Source organism: Saccostrea cucullata, unplaced genomic scaffold (assembly GCF_032062105.1).
Source record: "Saccostrea cucullata isolate Sc308-1 unplaced genomic scaffold, CSIRO_AGI_Scuc_v1 ctg5377, whole genome shotgun sequence".
NCBI classification, from domain to species: Eukaryota; Metazoa; Mollusca; class Bivalvia; order Ostreida; family Ostreidae; genus Saccostrea; species Saccostrea cuccullata.
Window position 1 is genome coordinate 1 of NW_026930415.1, and position 20,334 is coordinate 20,334.

The 20,334-nt window shown below is 34.7% G+C and overlaps 2 protein-coding genes and 1 long non-coding RNA gene across 4 annotated transcripts; 2 read left to right on the top strand and 1 right to left on the bottom strand.

Moving 5' to 3' along the window:
* The first annotated feature begins 230 nt into the window (after window positions 1-230).
* LOC134228486 (uncharacterized) lies at window positions 231-7,963 on the top strand. 2 transcript variants are annotated; one of them, XR_009984003.1, is made up of 3 exons: window positions 231-255; window positions 296-795; window positions 6,895-7,963. It is a non-coding gene; the product is annotated as an uncharacterized LOC134228486 (long non-coding RNA). The 2 variants fall into 2 exon arrangements; XR_009984004.1 differs by having other exon boundaries at window positions 240-795.
* Window positions 7,964-9,095: 1,132 nt separating this feature from the next.
* LOC134228489 (cilia- and flagella- associated protein 210-like) lies at window positions 9,096-15,308 on the bottom strand. Its single transcript, XM_062710144.1, has 9 exons — window positions 15,182-15,308; window positions 14,423-14,676; window positions 13,878-14,051; window positions 13,442-13,647; window positions 12,810-13,020; window positions 12,113-12,198; window positions 11,540-11,732; window positions 11,006-11,170; window positions 9,096-9,868 (listed from the first exon to the last, which is right to left on the bottom strand). The coding sequence occupies exons 1-9, from the start codon at window positions 15,228-15,230 to the stop codon at window positions 9,512-9,514; spliced, it is 1,695 nt and encodes a 564-aa protein (XP_062566128.1). The 5' UTR covers window positions 15,231-15,308; the 3' UTR covers window positions 9,096-9,511.
* A 770-nt stretch (window positions 15,309-16,078) lies between these two features.
* Window positions 16,079-18,074, top strand: LOC134228487 (pyridoxal phosphate phosphatase PHOSPHO2-like). Its single transcript, XM_062710143.1, has 2 exons — window positions 16,079-16,189; window positions 16,877-18,074. Exon 2 carries the CDS (start codon window positions 16,877-16,879, stop codon window positions 17,618-17,620), a length of 744 nt encoding a protein of 247 aa, XP_062566127.1. The 5' UTR covers window positions 16,079-16,189; the 3' UTR covers window positions 17,621-18,074.
* The last annotated feature ends 2,260 nt before the right edge of the window (window positions 18,075-20,334 follow it).

Sequence of the window (20,334 nt, forward strand, 5' to 3'; positions counted from 1 at the left end):
GGCTGGCTGTATTGATTTTATAGGCAGTGTGAACTTATTAGGCTGGCTGTATTGATTTTTAGGCAGTGTGAACTTAGGCTAGCTTTACTGTTTTTAGGCAATGTGAACTTATTAGGCTGGTTGTATTGTTTTTAGACAGTGTGAAGTTAGACTGGCTGTATTGTTTTTAGTCAGAGTGAAGTTAGGCTAGTTGTATTGTTTTTAGGCAGTGTGAAGTTGATCTGGCTGTATTGTTTTTAGGCAGTGTGAACTTAGGTTGGCTGTATTGTTTTTTTAGGCACTGTAAACTTATTAGGCTGGCTGTATTGTTTTTTAGGCAGTGTGAACTTATTAGGCTGGCTGTATTGTTTTTTAGGCAGTGTGAACTTATTAGGCTGGCTGTATTGTTTTTTAGGCAGTGTGAACTTATTAGGCTGGCTGTATTGTTTTTTAGGCAGTGTAAACTTATTAGGCTGGCTGTATTGTTTTTTAGGCAGTGTGAACTTATTAGGCTTGCTGTATTATTTTTTTAGGCAGTGTGAACTTATTGGGCTGGCTGTATTGTTTTTTAGGCAGTGTGAACTTATTAGGCTTGCTGTATTATTTTTTAGGCAGTGTGAACTTATTAGGCTGGTTGTACTGGTGTAGAAAACACTGGAGGGAGCTGCCCCACACAAGGAAGTGTCTGGTCGTGATGGTGGGGATGAACGTACTCCTGATGCTGGAGGTTCTGGACTTCCCTCCCGTGTGGTGGACGTTTGACGCCCACAGTCTGTGGCATGCTGGGACAGTTCCCCTAGGAATCCTGTGGTACAGGTCAGTGAAATGGGGTCTTGTTATTACGATGTTTGTTTTGTCCTGGCTTCAAGACCATATAGAACAGAGTTTAATTAGTCAAAATTTTGAATTTGAATAGCTTGTGATTAAAAATATGTAAGCTCTTACTTTTGCAGGTTTGTTTAATGTTCTTATTTGAACATATGGTAATACTTTTCATTATCAGAATTATTGCAAAAGCTATATTGGTTTGAAAATTTGATGTAAGTAATAGTTTGCTATCAGTTTTTATACCCCCCGCAAACGAAGTTTGGGGGGGTATATAGGAATCACCTTGTCCGTCTGTCTAGCTGTCCGTCTGTCCGTCAGTCCGTCTGTCTGTGCAATCGTGTCCGGTCCATATCTTTCTTACAGAGGGACATTAGAATCTACTACTCCACACTAAGATTGCTCATGACCTAAGGGTGTGTCATGACCTTGACCCAAGGTCATTTGGGGAAGTTCAAGGTCACTGGAAGAAAAATTTCATAATTCGTGTCCTGTCCATATCTTTCTTATGGATAAACTTGGTAGGTTCTCATTTCACACAAAGATTGACCATGACCCAAGGGTGTGTCATGATCTTGACCCAAGGTCATTCGGGGAAGTTCAAGGCCACTGGAAGAAAATTTCATAAATCATGTTTGATACATATCTTTTATAGATAAACTTGGTAGGTTCTCATTTCACCCAGAGATTGCTTATGACCTAAGGGTGTGTCATGACCTTGACCCAAGGTCATTTGGAGAAGTTCAAGGTCGCTGAAAGAAAAGTTTCAATATTCGTGTCCGGTCCATATCTTTCTTATGGATAAACTTGGTAGGTTTTTATTTCACACAGAGATTGCCCATGACCCAAGGGTGTGTCATGACCTTGACCCAAGGTCATTTAGAGAAGTTCAAGGTCGCTGAAAGAAAAGTTTCATTATTCGTGTCCGATCCATATCTTTCTTATGGATAAACTTGGTAGGTTTTTATTTCACACAGAGATTGCCCATGACCCAAGGGTGTGTCATGACCTTGAAACAAGGTTATTTGGGGAAGTTCAAGGTCACTGGAAGAAAAATATCATAATTCGTGTCCGGTCCATATCTTTCTTATAGATAAACTTGGTAGGTTCTCATTTCACACAAAGATTGCCCATGACCCAAGGGTGTGTCATGACCTTGACCCAAGGTCATATAGGGAAGTTCAAGGTCACTGGAAGAAAAGTTTCATAATTCAAGTCAGGTCCATATCTTTCTTATGGATAAACTTGGTAGGGTTCTCATTTCACTGAAATATTGCCCATGACCCAAGGGTGTGTCATGACCTTGACCCAAGGTCATTTAGAGAAGTTCAAGGTCACTGGAATAAAAATTTCATAATTCGTGTTTGATACATACATGTATCTTAATTATGGAAAAGCTTACTTCTGAAAAACCCAGCGGGGGGTATTTTGTCCCGTTTGGACAGTTCTAGTTAGCTCTACTGGTCAGAGACCAGAAGAGCTTATGGGATAGTAATGCGTCCGTCTGTCTGTCTGTCTGTCTGTCCGTCTGTAAACAATTTTTCAAAATGCTACTCCTCCTACAGTTTTGGTATGATTTCAATATAACTTGGCACACAAGTAGACTACACTAAGATACATAATTCTGTGTATCGGTTTTTGATTTCGACAAACGATGTAGGCGTTGTTACTAAAAATAGAAATTTCTGTGAAATTCTTTCAAAATGCTACTCCTCCTATAGTTTTGGTCTGATTTCAATATAACTTGGTATATAAGTAGACTACACTAAAATACATAATTCTGTGTATCAGTTTTTGATTTTGACGAATGGTGTTTGCATTGTTACTAAAAATAGAAATTTCTGTGAAATTCTTTCAAAATGCTACTCCTCCTACAGTTTTGGTATGATTTCAATATAACTTGGCACTCAAGTAGACTACACTAAGATACATAATTCTGTGTATCGGTTTTTGATTTTGACAAACGGTGTAGGCGTTGTTACTAAAAATAGAAATTTCTATGAAATTCTTTCAAAATGCTACTCCTCCTATAGTTTTGGTCTGATTTCAATATAACTTGGCACACAAGTAGACTACACTAAAATACATAATTCTGTGTATCAGTTTTTGATTTTGACGAATGGTGTTTGCATTGTTACTAAAAATAGAAATTTCTGTGAAATTCTTTCAAAATGCAAAATGACTTCAATGAACATTATTACCTTGGTTAATAAAGATAGCAATTTCTGTTACTCTCAAAATGCTACTTCAAATACAGTTTTAGTCTGATTATAATATAATGTGGCATGCAAGTAGACTACACTAAGAACTTAAAGAGACTTACCATATATACTCGCCTATAAGTCGGTCCGCCTATAAGTAGGTTGTATTTTATAAGCTTATATTTCATAAGGACTGACCTCATATAATACCATTCATTTTATAGCTCGCCTATAAGTCGAACATAGAGTTTTGGACCAGAAATTAACTCCCAAAAATCCGACTTATAGGCGAGTATATACGGTATTCAAGGATCATTATTCTCTTTTTTGCTAGTGTAAAGTTTCAATTCCCAACTGCTTAAGTACTTTCGTCTTCCTTTGCTATAAATACAAACCAGTAGAGCTTCAGTCTCGACAGAGACATCTGGTTAGTCTTAGGGCCAGGTAATCATGTAATTTTATGGCGCCTGATTCCACATTTGATGTTTTAGAATTTATATTGTCCAAGTGCACTTGTTTTTAGCTCTACTGGTCAGAGACCAGAAGAGCTTATGCGATAGTAATGCGTCCGTCGTCCGTCCGTCTGTCTGTCTGTCCGTCTGTCTGTCTGTAAACAATTTTTCAAAATGCTACTCCTCCTACAGTTTTGGTCCGATTTCAATATAACTTGGCACACAAGTAGACTACACTAAGATACATAATTCTGTGCATCGGTTTTTGATTTCGATGAACAGTGTTGCCGTGGTTACTAAAAATAGAAATTTCTGTGAAATTCTTTCGAAATGCTACTCCTCCTACAGTTTTGGTCCGATTTCAATATAACTTGGCACACAAGTAGACTACACTAAGATACATAATTCTGTGCATCGGTTTTTGATTTCAATGAACGGTGTTGCTGTGGTTACTAAAAATAGAAATTTCTGTGAAATTCCTTTCGAAATGCTACTCCTCCTACAGTTTTGGTCAGATTTCAATATAATTTGGCACACAAGTAGACTACACTAAAATACATAATTCTGTGCATCGGTTTTTGATTTCGATGAACGGTGTTGCAGTGGTTACTAAAAATAGAAATTTCTGTGAAATTCTTTCGAAATGCTACTCCTCCTACAGTTTTGGTCCGATTTCAATATAACTTGGCACACAAGTAGACTACACTAAGATACATAATTCTGTGCATCGGTTTTTGATATCGATGAACGGTGTTGCCGTGGTTACTAAAAATATAAATTTCTGTGCAATTCTTTCAAAATGCTACTCCTCCTACAGTTTTGGTCTGATTTCAATATAACTTGGCACACAAGTTGACTACACTAAGATGCATAAATCTGTTTATCGGTTTTTTATTTCGATGAACGGTGTTGCAGTGGTTACTAAAAATAGAAATTTCTGTGAAATTCTTTCAAAATGCTACTCCTCTTACAGTTTTGGTCCGATTTCAATATAACTTGGCACACAAGTAGACTACACTAAGATACATAATTCTGTGCATCGGTTTTTGATTTCAATGAACGGTATTGCCGTGGTTACTAAAAATATAAATTTCTGTGAAATTCTTTCGAAATGCTAATCCTCCTATAGCTTTGGTCCTATTTCAATATAACTTGGCACACAAGTTGACTACACTAAGATACATAATTCTGTGCATCGGTTTTTGATTTCAATGAACGGTATTGCCGTGGTTACTAAAAATAGAAATTTCTGTGAAATTCTTTCAAAATGCTACTCCTCCTACAGTTCTGGTCCGATTTCAATATAACTTGGCACACAAGTCGACTACACTAAGATACATAATTCTGTGCATCGGTTTTTGATATCGATGAACAGTGTTGCCGTGGTTACTAAAAATAGAAATTTCTGTGAAATTCTTTCGAAATGCTACTCCTCCTATAGTTTTGGTCCTATTTCAATATAACTTGGCACACAAGTTGACTACACTAAGATACATAATTCTGTGCATCGGTTTTTGATTTCGATGAACAGTGTTGCCGTGGTTACTAAAAATAGAAATTTCTGTGAAATTCTTTCGAAATGCTACTCCTCCTATAGTTTTGGTCCTATTTCAATATAACTTGGCACACAAGTAGACTACACTAAGGTACATAATTCTGTGCATCGGTTTTTGATTTCAATGAACGGTATTGCCGTGGTTACTAAAAATAGAAATTTCTGTGAAATTCTTTCAAATTGCTACTCCTCCTACAGTTTTGGTCAGATTTCAATATAACTTGGCACACAAGTAGACCACAAGAAAATACATAATTCTATGTATCGGTTTTTGATTTTGATTAACGGTGTTGCCATGGTAACTAAAAATAAAAGTTTCTGAGAAATTCTTTTAAAATGCTACTCCTACAGTTTTGGTCTGATTTCAATAAAACTTGGCACACAAGTAGACTATACTAAGATACATAATTCTGTGCATCGGTTTTTATTTTGGTGAGTGGCAAGGATCATTTTTCTATTTATTGCTGTTTTAAAGTTTCAAGTCCCAACTGCTTCTTTTCTCTTCCTTTGTTTTAAGTATAAACCAGTAGAGCTACAGTCTCGACAGAGACTTCTGGTTTACTATAATATACCCATTTGTCCTGTAGTTAAAAGGTCATTGAATGGAATTTGGCTCCAAAGAGTATGACCAAAAATTCTGTACATTTTAAGTACAGTATTTTAAATTTCTTCTCCTTGAAAATCAAATCATTATATTTTTTAAGCATGAATTCAAAGCAAATTTTCAATGTTTTTAAAACTAGTCTGGCTTTGATGGACAAAATTTCCATTTTTCAAGGCATAACTGAAACTTGTCTGAAAGACTCATTCCATACATGTTAACTCTCCCGATTTAGGCGGGAGTCTACCGCTTTTTCACTCCATCTCCCGCCTACCGATTTAATTCAGAAATCTACCGCTTTTCTACAATAGCTGCGTCTAAAGTATTTTTGGTTCGCTTGGGTATCCATTTTTGAAGCCACTCTCATAAAATCTCGCTAGATATCGCGTGATTTGACTCGGAATCATACAAACGCTTTTTTGTTCATAGATTTCAAGCACGGATTTGACAACGACAACAACATAAGACTACCAGTGATTACATTGGTTACGATAAATTAATCAACATCCCTGCCATGAAAAAGGAGATACAGCTTTTAAGAATTAGATGAAAACATTTGACATCGTCTTTAAAAGCACAGAAGCTCACAACTTTATCAATAAAGTCAATAGAAATCACTCGATTGACCAAGTCATGTGGCACATCTCTACTTTCGTTTTCGATCATCGCGGGAAATCTGATTTATATAACGAAAGATACGAACTTGTTTTAGATCTAGATTAAACCGTGCCATCATTTGTTTTTTTTAAAAACTGAATGAATATTCAGAATTATTGCTTCTAGGCTATTTCAGCAAAGATCACTCTTCAAAAGGCTATGTAAAGCAGCCAATCCAAGCAAAATGATGAGCATGAAAAATATTTGAATTTGTACAATTTATGTCAAACTTAAGGTGTTTGTGTCTTCTTCTTTGCTGTTGATATTTAAGATTAATTAGTGTAGGTACCTGGTTTCATTTAAGGCTTATAATATACATGTATATTACATGAAAGATATCGATAATCCAAGCGTTAAACAACGCGCGCGCAATGCTACCGCTTTTGAGGTCTGAATCTCCCTCTTTTTCATCACAATAGGTTAACATGTATGCTCATTCTGAAGCCTCAGCCCCCCCCCCCCCACAATGGTGAAAGTGATTATTTTTAATTTGAATATTTGACTCTCTTGGTATATTTAGCAAGAATTTAAGTAAGTTTTGAACATAACCAAAATAGATGTCCACTGCCTCTGTACAATGCTACATCATGTAATATTCTGAACTGAATCTGTTTGTTTTTACAGCTTTATTATCGATGACGGAAAATACCTGGCTGAAAAACAAGAGATGAAGAAAAAACTTCCTTGAAGAAGACCCCAATGTGTTCTGTACGGTAACCTGAACTGTGACATGGGAATTGTGCCTGCCAAGAATAGTACACAGTGCTCATATTTACTTGTGATACATTAAGCAGTCCTTAATTCGTTACATGTACATGTATTTTTTTTATTTTTTTTTATATTTTTGGGGTAACTCAGATGCCATTGTTATCTTTTATTATTATCATACTAGTCTACTTCTATATATTTCAGCGATGTCTTCTACTGTAAATCACTTTTTAATTCATGAAAATTATATTTTCTCCTTATTCCAGTGTGCTCATCAAAATGTAATTCTTGCATGTAAAAGTATTCCTTAGGTATATATGGAGCAAAAACCATAAATAGTATAAAATTTCGTCTTGCTAATCAAGAGTCAATGAATATCCTGCAAAAATAAGGTGTCGCGCAAATTAAGTGTTCTACACTATATCATCACAAAAAATTTAAGAATTTCATGTACATTCCCTCCCCCCCCCCCCCATACCTCCAGAGGTCTGAGGGGTCAGTCAAATCCATCAGAATTAGTCACAATCTTCAAAATCTCTTACACAATGTATGAGACTATGTGTAGTAGACAAACTGCAGTCATTGATTATACATTTGTAATGAGTTATTTACTTGATATACAAAATTGTAATTTTTTTTTCATATAAATGTTAAGGCACCATCTTATTTGTTCATGTATGTACAATAAAACATTCACCCAGACTTACTTATTATGTATTTAAAAATTACATTTTTCCCCTTTATATTTAGTCATTTAGCAAGAAAAGGCAAACTATTTGTAAACAAAACTTCTTCCAAAATGAGTACATCTTTTTGTCAAAGCCCCCCCCCCCCCTCTCCTTCCCCCCACAGAAAATGTTAAATCGAGTCCATTTGTCTTTTACATCTAGTTGTCTTTAACATGAATGTAGAATCGAATTATAATATTACTGCCTTTGTTTCATTTTAAATTATGCGATGTAAAAATAAATTATTGTCGATCTCATTCTCTTTAGAGTTAATGTGTTGAAAGATTTTTTTCCCATTTGGAATGGTGATGTGATCTGTTAGATCAAAACAAAGAAAGATAAACAAGCACATACAGTCAAATCTCATTACATGTGTATCTTAAACACAATCGGACAGAGGAAAAAAACTATTGTAGCCAGGTGTTAGATCTTGGATCCACCTATTTGTCGTAAGTTTGTGGTTTGTAGTTAGATTGTTTGTCTGTCTTTATTGTCATTCTGATTTAGTATAATAGAGAGAAAGGGGTGTATGAGAGAGAGAGAGAGAGTGAGTTGTATTCATTACTAACAAAACCAGTTTTAAACCACCTGCCGCCTATACCCATATCGATGTACACCGTCAAGGTACCAGCACGACTTATTGAATGTATAGCATATAGGGTGATGTAGACTGGTAAGCTTTTATATACAAATGTATATTCATAATTTCCAGTTATATATTTATTGAAGTAATTTAAATATAAAGTTGATGTAAAGTATGGATATTTAAAGTTAGTGAACTGTGTGTAAAGTATGAATGTATAGTACTTTGTATGAATGTTGTAGGTTTATTCTCCATATATAAATTATCAAAATCCAAGAACTGAATTCTGTTCTGATCTCCACCGACGGGTTACACTATAAAAGTGTTAATTATTTACCTGGTAATATTGAAAAAGTATTGCTTAGTTTACATTATTGAGTCAATATACAAGAGGCATTAAATTTTTCATCCTATGTGTATTAAAATGAAAATGTATGATAATTTCATCACTTCAAATTATGATAGACCTGCCAGCTATTAAACACTATTAAAGAGTGTTTTATCGTGGGATTACTTGGTGTTACTTATGTAACTTGATGCTGACACAAATTCAACACTTTATAACAGAGAAACTGGGTTTATTTTTCTTCAAAGCTTAGTTCATATTTAACTTGAACATTCAAACAATTGTACACTAATTAACATTCTGACAAACGCATCTGTTCAAAAACAAAACAAATTTAAAAAGCAAAGTTTTACAACAACTTTATAGTAAATATATTTTATTCAACATTTGACTTAAACAGACTTAATATACATTCAGCACAATTTGTGTATACATGTTATATAATATGTATACATTATTAAAATATTAAAAATATCACAGAGTATAAATATGCCCCCTCTAACAGTGCATTGGATCAAATGTGGAAACATTAATTACGAGACCACAGTGATTAAAATGAACTTTGAAATTTTTATTCCGAGGACTTCCAGTGTCCAGAAAAATGATGGGAGCTCAGACATTAACCATATGATAAATTCAAATTGTATGATTGTTATACAACAGCCAGAACTGCAGACAATTATAATAGCATGAAAACGTTCTGAATATTAGGATCAAATTCCTTCATTGTATCCATTTCTTTAAAAGTTGTGATCCATTAGTTTTATAATTTTTGTTTATTTTCTTAACATTCCACTCAATTCATTCATTGTCTTTAATTTTGGGGTTGCACATAAACACATGCATTCACCCAAACTTTTAATTATATCAGTTTTTCTACCACACAAATCCTAGCCTCTTTTTAGACTTTGTCTGTCCATAAATGCTATCTTTAGTTTCCTCAGTGGAATCCCTCTGGTAATGGGGCATCTGTTTCCCGGATTTATCTGACACCATGTAGCTGGGTCGGATCCCGCCTTTTCCTTCAAACACTGGACCCTTGCCCCCTCCGGCCCCGTTTTTGGCGGCCTTCCTGAGGGGGTAGACATTGCGGCCACCCTTCTCGCAGTGTTCGATGACCCGCCCGGCGTATTCCTGGAATTGGTCCTCTTCCACGGCCAGAAGGGCTTGGTTCGCCTGATCCAGCGCCAACTTCTCCTGCTCCTGTTCAACCTCTTTCTGTTTCCTCTGGTTCTGAAATAATAGTCAGCAAAATATTAAATTACACACAAATGTACAGGGTAAAAAATACCATATTTCTGTAAGGTTTTGTTTTGTGTGTTGCTTTGCTAAAATTAAAACAAGGGTAAATTTGTGCAGGATTTCTTTGGGGAGGGGGGGGAGGGCTATTTATAAAATATTTTTAAAAGGTAAATGTTTATGGCAAGCAATAACTGACATAATGTCTGCCTATTTTTTCCAAATTACAAATGAATCAAATGATTGCCAAGAAATATGAAAAATAATGGACCGTCGCGAATAATGAATGTGTAATATATAGTTCATGATAAACATTTAAGCATTGAAACTGTGTTTTTAAATACTCTAATATACCATCAGAACAAGAACTAATAAATCTAGACATACCACTTGTTCGTCGAAGTTTTTGAGGTGACTATTATACAATTATTGCTGGTTTTTGAGGTCAATACGATGATTTAGCCATCTGAGGAGTACAATATTCACCGAGCCCGAAGGGCGAGGTGAATATTGTACTTCGAAGATGGCTAAATCATTGTATTGACCTCAAAAAAACCAGCAATACTTGTTTTATTATATGATTCACTGATAAAATGATACAGCTTATTTTATTAAGTCCTAGCCAAACACATGATAGAAGCAGAATTAAAATGTGAATAAACCTTACCAGTCGTATCAATTTGAAATGTTTTTTTTTTAAATCAATTTTAGTTGCCATGAAAAAAATATAAAATGTCAATCTTTCATATAGGATAGATTTTGAAAGGAAGGAGTATTATCAGTAAAAACTAACTGCCAAAAAGTAAAAAAAAAATTTGTTAAGTAAAAGTGCTGGAGGGGGGTGCCTGCATCCCCTCTTACCACCATTACCTAAAATATATTTCCTTACGTTTTGTTCACATGAAAATAAAAATCATAGTCGTTTAAATAGCTTTTAAAAACAATTTGTATTAATTTGGAATTTCCCAATCTATTTTTAGATCAATGTAGAGGAAATAAATCCTTGTATTGACCTGGAACGTCACGTGCAGGTCAATACAACGTAATATTTTTCTAACATAGTTGGATCTCAGCCAATCAGAGAGATGGAAATTAATCAATCATATAATAAATATGGTTATTAACACGTACCACTTGTTCCTGGTGGAAGTGTTTGAGGCCCACGGCGTCCTCGCGCCTCCTCATGTGTTTCTCCTCCTCGTTACGGCGGAAGATCTCGTCGGCGGCCTGTCTGATTCTCACCATCTCTAGCTCCTGTCTCCTCTCCTCCTTCTTCTTCTGCTCGGCCTCCCTCATCTAAAGTATGATACATGAATATTAACAATCCAGAAAGTTACCCTCCCCCCGTCACTTTTGTTTTCAGGTAACTTAACAGCACTTAAGCTTAGAGGTTAACATCACTTTTTTAATACATTAAAAATTTACATCACTTATGTTTTCAGGTTAGCATCAATTCAGTATTCAGAATAACATCAATTTTGTTTTGAGGTTAACATCACTTGTTCAGAGGTTAATATAACTGTAGATACTGACCTGTAGATTTCTGTGTTTAGAGGTTAATATAACTATAGAAACTGACTTGTAGATTTCTGTTTTTACAGGTTTATATTGATACTGACTTGTAGATTTCTGTGTTGAGAGGTTAATATAAGTATAGATACTGACCTGTAAATTTCTGTGTTTGGCGCTCTCCTCCATGTCCTTCCTGAGCTTGGCTTCCTTCTCGGCCTCTTCCTTTGCTCGTTTCTCTTCAGCCTCCTCCACAGCTCGGTGAATTCTCTCGTCTTCGTCGCTGACTTTCTGTTTTAGCTGGGCGGCCAGCTTCTCTCGAATCTGTTCTAGATTTCTCTGTTTCTCACTTTAAAAAAAAAGTGCATGTTCACTTTTTGAGCCAGACTTTTTACTCATGATAAAATCTCTCCCATATCTCTCTCAATTTTTTGTTAATATTTTTTTTTGTATAGCTTTCTGGTGTTAAAATAAGTTTCAAATATCAATTAGTAAATGGAATTATGAAATTTTCTCTTGAAAGCAATACAAAGAAATTTTCACATTCTTACTGATCTACTATACAAGAATATTGAACTGTCTGATATTTGAATAGTTAAAACTGATAAGGGGAACAACTCTGTCACAATAAAACAAAAATGATTTTTTGTTCAGGGGTAACTTTTTTACAACACCTGTCTCCCAAGTACTTGCAGATCTGTTAAGGGGGATAACTCTGCGAGAACTTACTTGTGAATCTGTTGTTCTTTCTCAGCTCTTAACTTCATCATTTTTCTCTTGGCAGCAGCAAAAATCCTGCATTCCTCATCTTCCTCCTTTGTAAAAAATAGTAAAAAATAATTTCTACAATTTATAATTTTTCAAGAACTTCTCTAAACCTCTACAAAACTACTCTGGATTTGTTGATTGCTGTACATGTTGGTAGCATTATATTAGTATTTACACGTATATATTGGATGTATTAATTTAATAGCAAATATAATGCATGCATGTATTAGATCTTTTTTTGTGTGCTGGAGAGCATTGGTGACAATATTTTCACCAACTATATTACTGGGAGGAAAAACACTTGCAAAAAATTAAAAAATGAAATAAATAAATAAAATACGTATCTGCATCTGAACAGATCAACTTGAACATTCTGACAAGTTTTCTAATTATAAAATGAATAATAAAATTTTCACCTAAGCGAACAAATATTTTCAAAAGATAAGCCCCATTCGCTTCCCTTCAACTACCCTGGATTATTCCTGATGCTGTGGAAGGAGATTCCGTAAATAAATCCCCAGAATTCCCTCCCTTACCTCCTCATCTGACCCTTGACCCCAGAATTTCCTCCCTTACCTCCTCATCTGACCCTTGACCCCAGCATTATCTCCCTTGTACCTCTTCATCTGACCCTTGACCCCGGCATTATCTCCCTTACCTCCTCCTGCTGCTCCATGACTTGTTTGATCATCTTCCTGTCTTTGATCTGGTCCATGTTGCCCCTCATCATCTGGAGTTTCTCGGCCCGTTTGATTTCCTCCAGTCGCTCTTTCTCGGCGTGGAACTGAATGGCCAGTTTCTGTAGCTCCTCCCCCTCACGTTTATCCTCCTCAACTTCCTCATGTCTCTGCTTGACATGCTCCTGGATCCTAGCAGATAAAGAATGAAAACTTAAGATCCGCCACTGAGGACTGTATTTGATTAGAAATAAAGTTTTAGATCCTTCTCTGGGGACTTTATTAGATTTGAAATAAAGTTTTAGATCCTCCTCTGAAAAACTGTATTGGATAGGCATAAAGTTTTAGGTCCTCCTCTAAAAAACTGTATTAGATTAGGAATAAAGTTTTAGATTCCCCTCCGAGGACTGTATTAGATAAGAAATAATGTACTGTAATTGTCTTCGTCACTTGTCCGAATGGTCAAGTAGGGTAAAAAAGTTAATGAGCCCTATAAAATATGATTTAAAAGTAGTCTTTTGAGAGTTTATTTATAAATTTATTATAAAAAGTCAATGACTTGATCCATTACACTGGTAACAATAACATTACTGACTACGTATCTGTTACTTACTGTGCCGTTAGGAACTTTTCGTTCTCCTTACTAGCCTTGATCCGCTCCTTGGCTCTCTCTTGATCGTGCAGGATGGCATTTTCATGCTCTCTCCTGGCTTTCTGCAGCCATTCTGCATCCTTCCCCTCGCTAGCCTTCTCTTTGAGTTTCTTTAATTCAATCTGAGCCTCCCTCTCCTTGAGTACCTCTGTCAGCATGAGGGCACTCTACAAAGTACAGGAAAAGCAATTAGATAAATTTTCTTTTCTTTAGCTGATATTTTACTTATATTTAAGAATACATGATTGTACATGTACTCTCTAAATTTTCCCTTGATTTCACATGTACTAAAATAATTAAATAAATGTGCTGATGTTCCAGAAATTCATCTAAAGAGATGCATATTAAATCTGAATTATAACTAAAACTGTATAGAAATGGAAGTTTGAGAACTTACATGGAAGTTCTTGACCCTGTCTGTCTGGTAATACTGCTGTGTTTTGGCTTTCTCTATCGCTTCCTTCCTCTTCTCTGCCTGGTACTTAGCCTCCTCTAAATCTATCGCTCTCTTCTCCTCTTCTTCTTTCTGTTCACGAAGTTTTCGGGCCTCTAGTTTTCTTGTACGTGTTCCCTGTGGCATAGAAATTTACAGTTAGTATTTATTTCCTGTTAAAGCTTTGTATTCGTAATTTATAAATTTACAAAATCCATAAAACTAAAATGATCTCGATTTTGATCATAGTCTTACTTTTCTATTATAAATGCTTTAATTTATAAAAGTGAGACTATATGAGATCAAAAATGAGATCATTCAAGTTATAATGGCTTGATTGATTGATCTTTTAGGTTCAGGTATTCCCAATATTATTGATAAAAGCAGTAAATTATAAAGCAGCAGATTTAAACTTTTAAATTTTTCAGTTTAGAATTCACTTTGACAGCCAATTAATTAATAATACTTATAAATTAAACCAACAGACTAGCTATATTATATGTACTTACAGCTATCGTGTTTCCCCAGTTTTTGACCATCTCTTTTGACATTTGTTTACGATTTTCCTTTTCCTCTCTCATTCTTCGCATTCTTTCCTCCTCAATTTGTCTCTTGTAAAGTTCTTGTTGAATTCGGTTCCACTCATTCTTGGACAAGATAGTGACGTCCCGGAGGTCAGTGCCATTTGGGAGGATCATTCCGGGCTGGCCAGCCTTGGTACCCTGCATTCGGAAGTCTGGGGGCAAGGGCATCTCAGGGGTAGCTATAAAGATCAAAGAAGAAGACATTTTAAAAAGATACATCAAGTACTAATTAAAGTGCATCATAAATACTTTTTACTAAATCCACAACAAAACATGGCATGCAAAAAGTTTTGTTTTGGGAGCAGTAAAAGAATACTTTAGGAATGAAATACATGTTAGATAAATGTAATATTAACAGCTACATTGACTATGAGCTTAACTTTCCACTGTTTATTGCTCAACTTGTATCTGAGAAATATATCAAGCTTGATAAAATTCTCTAATTGACCATTGACAGTTCAAACAAGTTTGAACTGTCATTTTGAGAATTTCAGAATTTTCAGATTATTTAAGATTTACCAACAGTAAAGCAACATGAAGAAAAGGTTTTAAACTTTCAAGATAAATAATGTCAAAATTACCCCTTCCCCCCTTTTCCATCTCCATAACCATGCTTCTTTTCAGAATTTCTAACATGAAGAACATCTTATGCCAAAAATTAACGTTATTATATGAAAAACATACCCCTCTCTTTCCCCTTTCGCCTTCCATGCATTACTGTCGCTGTTGCCATTTTTTTTCAATATGTTTTTAAATAAGATGACAACAAACGAGAGATCAATAACTGTTGTCAAGCAAACAACGCCATGTAACCTGGACTAAATTTCCGCTTCCGGTAAAACTGTAAGAGTGTGACTAAAATGGGTAGCGAAACCAGGACCGGGCCGAAACTGAAAACCGGCTTTTTGATGATAATTACGAAATAAATTTATACTCATTATTTTTTATGAAATTTGCAGACACAATTTTTAACAAAAAATGCTGTGTATGTTTCAATGATTATCACCGATTGTCCTTTTCCAGGTGACTAAAATGGGTAGCAACTTCGCCTGCCTTCGGTCATACTGGGGGAGGGGGGGGGGGGAAATAAATCCTTGATCATGATTCTGAAGAATGCTGCAAGCCTCTTTTCTCGACAATTTTGATGACTGTATTGTACCCTAGCTATAAACCTTTGCGGTTAAAACACCTTGCTTTACCCTGAAAGTGAAAATAATAACACTCGATCATTATCACAAATTACATAAAAATATTGAAAAGCGATTAGTTTATCACAGTAATTCACTTATTACTAGATTATACAAAAGAATTATTAGTATTTATAGTAATATAAATCATTTTAAAAATACTTATTAAAACGACAAATATTTTAAGATAAAAATAATTTTAGTACAATTGACATAATTCTACACAACAAAATTTAACATAGCAAATGGAAATCTTATGGTTATTAATCATGTCCGTAAATTTCATAAAGAAAGAATGTGTATTCATTCCGTTATTATCAAAAACCCGGTTTTCAGTTTCGAAATTCCCAGCCCGGCCCAGGTTTCGCTACCCATTTTAGTCACACTCAAACTGAAAGTAGAAACAAAATTTCCGGTGAAATGTAGGTCTTGATAAGGTTTTGTTGCGCAACTAATTTCGCAGTGTGAATTAAAGCTCAGGTATCAGTTAATCGTCTCCAAAAAGGTAAGTTTTATATTTTCCCCCTTTTTCATTGTCTTTATCTCAATATTTCAGATTATGAGACGTGTTCAACTGAGTATGTCAGATTGTCAGTGGACTTTTTTGATTTTTTTCAAAGCTATCAAAATTGGATTTTTAAACAGATTCTCATTCAATTTTTTTTTAAATATTGTTAAAAGATGTATTTTTTTAATTTGTTAATATATATTTATGTGCTGCAAAGAAAATATCTGACTTTGCAAGACGTGAATTTTCCACTATCGTCACTATCGAAGTATATTCCAGAATGTTTTAGGTCATGTAGATTTTATGTAATAATATTTCTGAAATTCATACAACTGAACATTTCAAACGTTATGTAAGAACATCACATAGCAATTTTAAAGATGAAAAATAATTTAGGGAAAACAGAATTTCTTCACATGATGGGGAATTTACTTAAGACTTTTTCTGTGAAGTCACTGTTGAACAGTTGATTGGCAATATCTGAATAGGCCTATAATATACTTGCATTGACCTGGTTACATAATGTTTATGTTAATCTGTTACATGTATTAATTAACAATTGTAATCACATATTGTATATTTAAATCAATAAACAATTATAGTAAAACTTTATATTATATTTACTGTTTTGCAAGAAATACATGTAATTAATATAATTTGGATCTTTTGTTTTTTTTTTTCCAGATGACTGAGAAGATTCTTTTTGCATTTGACTTTGATCACACAGTTATTGACGAAAACAGTGACTTGTACTGTAAAAGACTGGCACCTGACGGAAAAATTCCGCAGGAAATTGAAGATACCTACAGCGATGTGGGGTGGACTAAGTACATGGGGCTCATATTTGAATACCTTCATAGTCACGGAGTAACGGAACAACACTTCCGAGAATGTATGAACGAGATTCCTTTGACAAAGGGTATGAGGGAACTCATTGAGTATGCCACAGAAAATAAACATGAAAGCATTATCATTTCCGACTCCAACTCGTGGTTCATTGAAAATATTTTAAACGAATCTGGGCTGAAAGATGCTTTTTCAGAGGTGTACACCAACCCTGCACAATATGATGCAGAAGGTCGTTTGACGATCGAGTTTTATCACAAACAGGACTGGTGTGATTTGAGCACCGTTAACCTGTGTAAGGGACACATATTACAGGAACACGTACGGAGGAGAGAGCAGGAGGGGATCCGATATAAGTGTGTGGTGTTAGTGGGGGACGGAAGTAACGATTTCTGCCCCGCCCTCAGACTCACGGAAAACGACTACGTGTGTCCCAGGATCAGCTACAGGTTGTGGAAGAAAATTCAAAAGTTGGAAAGTGACCAAGGAGCGGTCAGTAACGGACACAAGCTGAGGGCTCAGGTGGTCAACTGGACGTCGGGGCTGGATATTCTAGAGTTCCTTAAATCCTTGGACGGATGATTAAACGGACAATTGCTGAATTATTATACCGGTCAGATTCCAAGGCATGGATTTGGTTAAAGGTGTTGACTTTTAGCATGTTTAGAAATGCCATTTGAAATTCAACTTTTGGAAGTGTCCCTGCAATAATAGAATGAAGATGGGCATTGCAATAGTTGAATCTTTTGTCACTGGAAAATCATTAATTAATCATGTTAATAGGAACAAAAATATGTTGAAGTACTGTAATTGTTACATAAATTATTGGTAATCTTTATTATTGGTGCTCTGGGAGTGTTACTTGTTTAATGTACATGTATTCATTTCCGTTTATACATACCCTACATACTGTATCTAAAAATTACACCTATCTGATGCAATCTATAAACATTCTGCGAGTTAACATTAAAGATTAATGATGCTTCATATACATATAAAGACGTAGTAACAATTAAAAGCATTCATGAATATTCATCATGTACATATTAATTTGTGTTTATCTGTTCATACTTGAGTGCTGTTATAAAACCTTGATTTGGGAGTTTCATTTATACAATCAAGTATTCTAATCTTGAAAAATACTGACCCTAATTTCTTTTGTGTTTAATGTATACATATTTATCATTAATTACATCATGTACGTATAAGAAATATACTAGTCATAGACCAGTCTGATTTATTACGATTGTTTTTATTTATTCATGTTGAATTAAAAAAAAAAGATTTAAAATAATTTAAATTCATTGTTTCATTGATACAAGTATGAGTATATTAATCATTTTAATTACTATCTTCAAAACATCAAACTGTTGATAGAGTTAGACAGAGTGCCACTCATGATCATCAAAATATTGTTTGTAAATACAGATGGTTATAAATACACATTGAATTAAAAGGGTAGCTACAGTATCTTCAACATGAAACCACAGGCACCTGACATCATGGACATCACTTACTTTTCTTTTAATTAAAAATATACCCGAATATTATTAGACAGTTTTTTTTTTCAATTAAAAGAAAAGTAATGTCAGGTGCCTTTGCATGAAACCTGTACATTGAAGATTTAAGGCATTTAAGGAGGCTAGGGGGTAAAAAAATTAGCCATTATTAGATATACTGTAAATCACTTTTTATTCACGAGAACTTTATTTTCGCGTTATTACGCGAGAAAATGCGTTCACAAAAATTTAATTCTCGCGTATAAAAGTATTCATTACGATTATATAGAGGAATAACAACGACTCGTGAAAATTATGTTTCGCTTACAAAGAGTCAGTGACAATCTCGCGAGAATAAGGTGTCGCGAAAATTAAGTGATCTACAGTAACTCAATTTTTTTGGGATGATATACAAAGGCGGATAGATGCAGGGCCAGTATTCCGTGTCCCCCCCTTTGAAATTTTTGTATGCAATTGTAAGAACTTGTCAACCACCCAAAATGATCTATCCTTAGACCCACTGGGGGCTTCAGTACAGACGCCAGACTCCCTCAACCTTTACCCCCCCCTCCCTTCCCGTTAAGAAATTCCTGTATCTGTAGAAGATATTGAAAATGCCCTAAACTCTGATTTGTGTCAGATAGAAAATTGGTGTTCCAAAAATCAAATGGTGTTAAATACCAACAAGACAAAATGTATGCTCATGGGAACTCAACAGAGAAAATCAAGAATAAATTCCCCTGAACTAAATTTATATGCGTCAAACAAATTAATTGAAAATGTTGAATCTGAAAAGCTTTTGGGAGTACATATTGATCATTCATTGCGCTTTAATTATCATATTGACTCAGTTTGTAAATCTTTGACTTATAAATTGTATACTTTACGCAGAATTAAGAAGTTTCTTCCCTTACACACGAGAAAAATATTTTACAATGCATACATTCTGCCTTCTTTGAATTATTGTCTTACTATTTGGGGTAATGCGCCAGGTGCTGGCATAGATAGAGTTTTTAAATTGCAAAAAAGGGCAGCCCGGATTATTTTAGATGTAGCTTATGATGCCCCTTCACTACCATTATTTGAAAAACTTGGTTGGCTGACCATTTATGAGTTAATTGATTTTCATAAATATGTATTACTGTACAAAACACTTCATGGTATGGCACCAACATATTTAAGAGACTCCTTTGAATTTATTTCCACTAATAGTTATGTTCTACGATCTGAAACGAACTATGACCTTCATCTACCAAAATATCGAACAAATCAATTTAAAAATTCTTTTCATTATTCTGGAGTTCATTTATGGAACAAATTACCTTTGCATATCCGTTTCTCACCAACTGTACAAACTTTTCGTAAAAATGTAGAAAAATTCATTATAACATGTAGAAACTAAAAGTTATATAATTTCATGTTCTTGAATCAATCTGTATATGTACATGTTTTTTCACGTCACGTTGTATTATTTATTATAATATTGTACGATGTTTTTAATATTGTATTATTGTGAATGTGTTTAGAGGGCCCCGAGGAAGACTAGTGCATTGCACTAATCGGGTTACCCTCTTTAAATAAAGTATTATTATTATTATTATTATTATTATCTGCCACTGATATATAAGCTGTTAACTATCATTTGGTAAAGAAAAATTCCAAACTTTTAAGTTTTAAAATTTCATCATTATCTTGATATGGAGCTCTTCCTCTAATTTAAAAGGAGATAAAAATAGTATGAAAATGGCCACAACTACCCAGCCCTCTCAGTTTTATTTGCGTGTGAGAAATATCCGT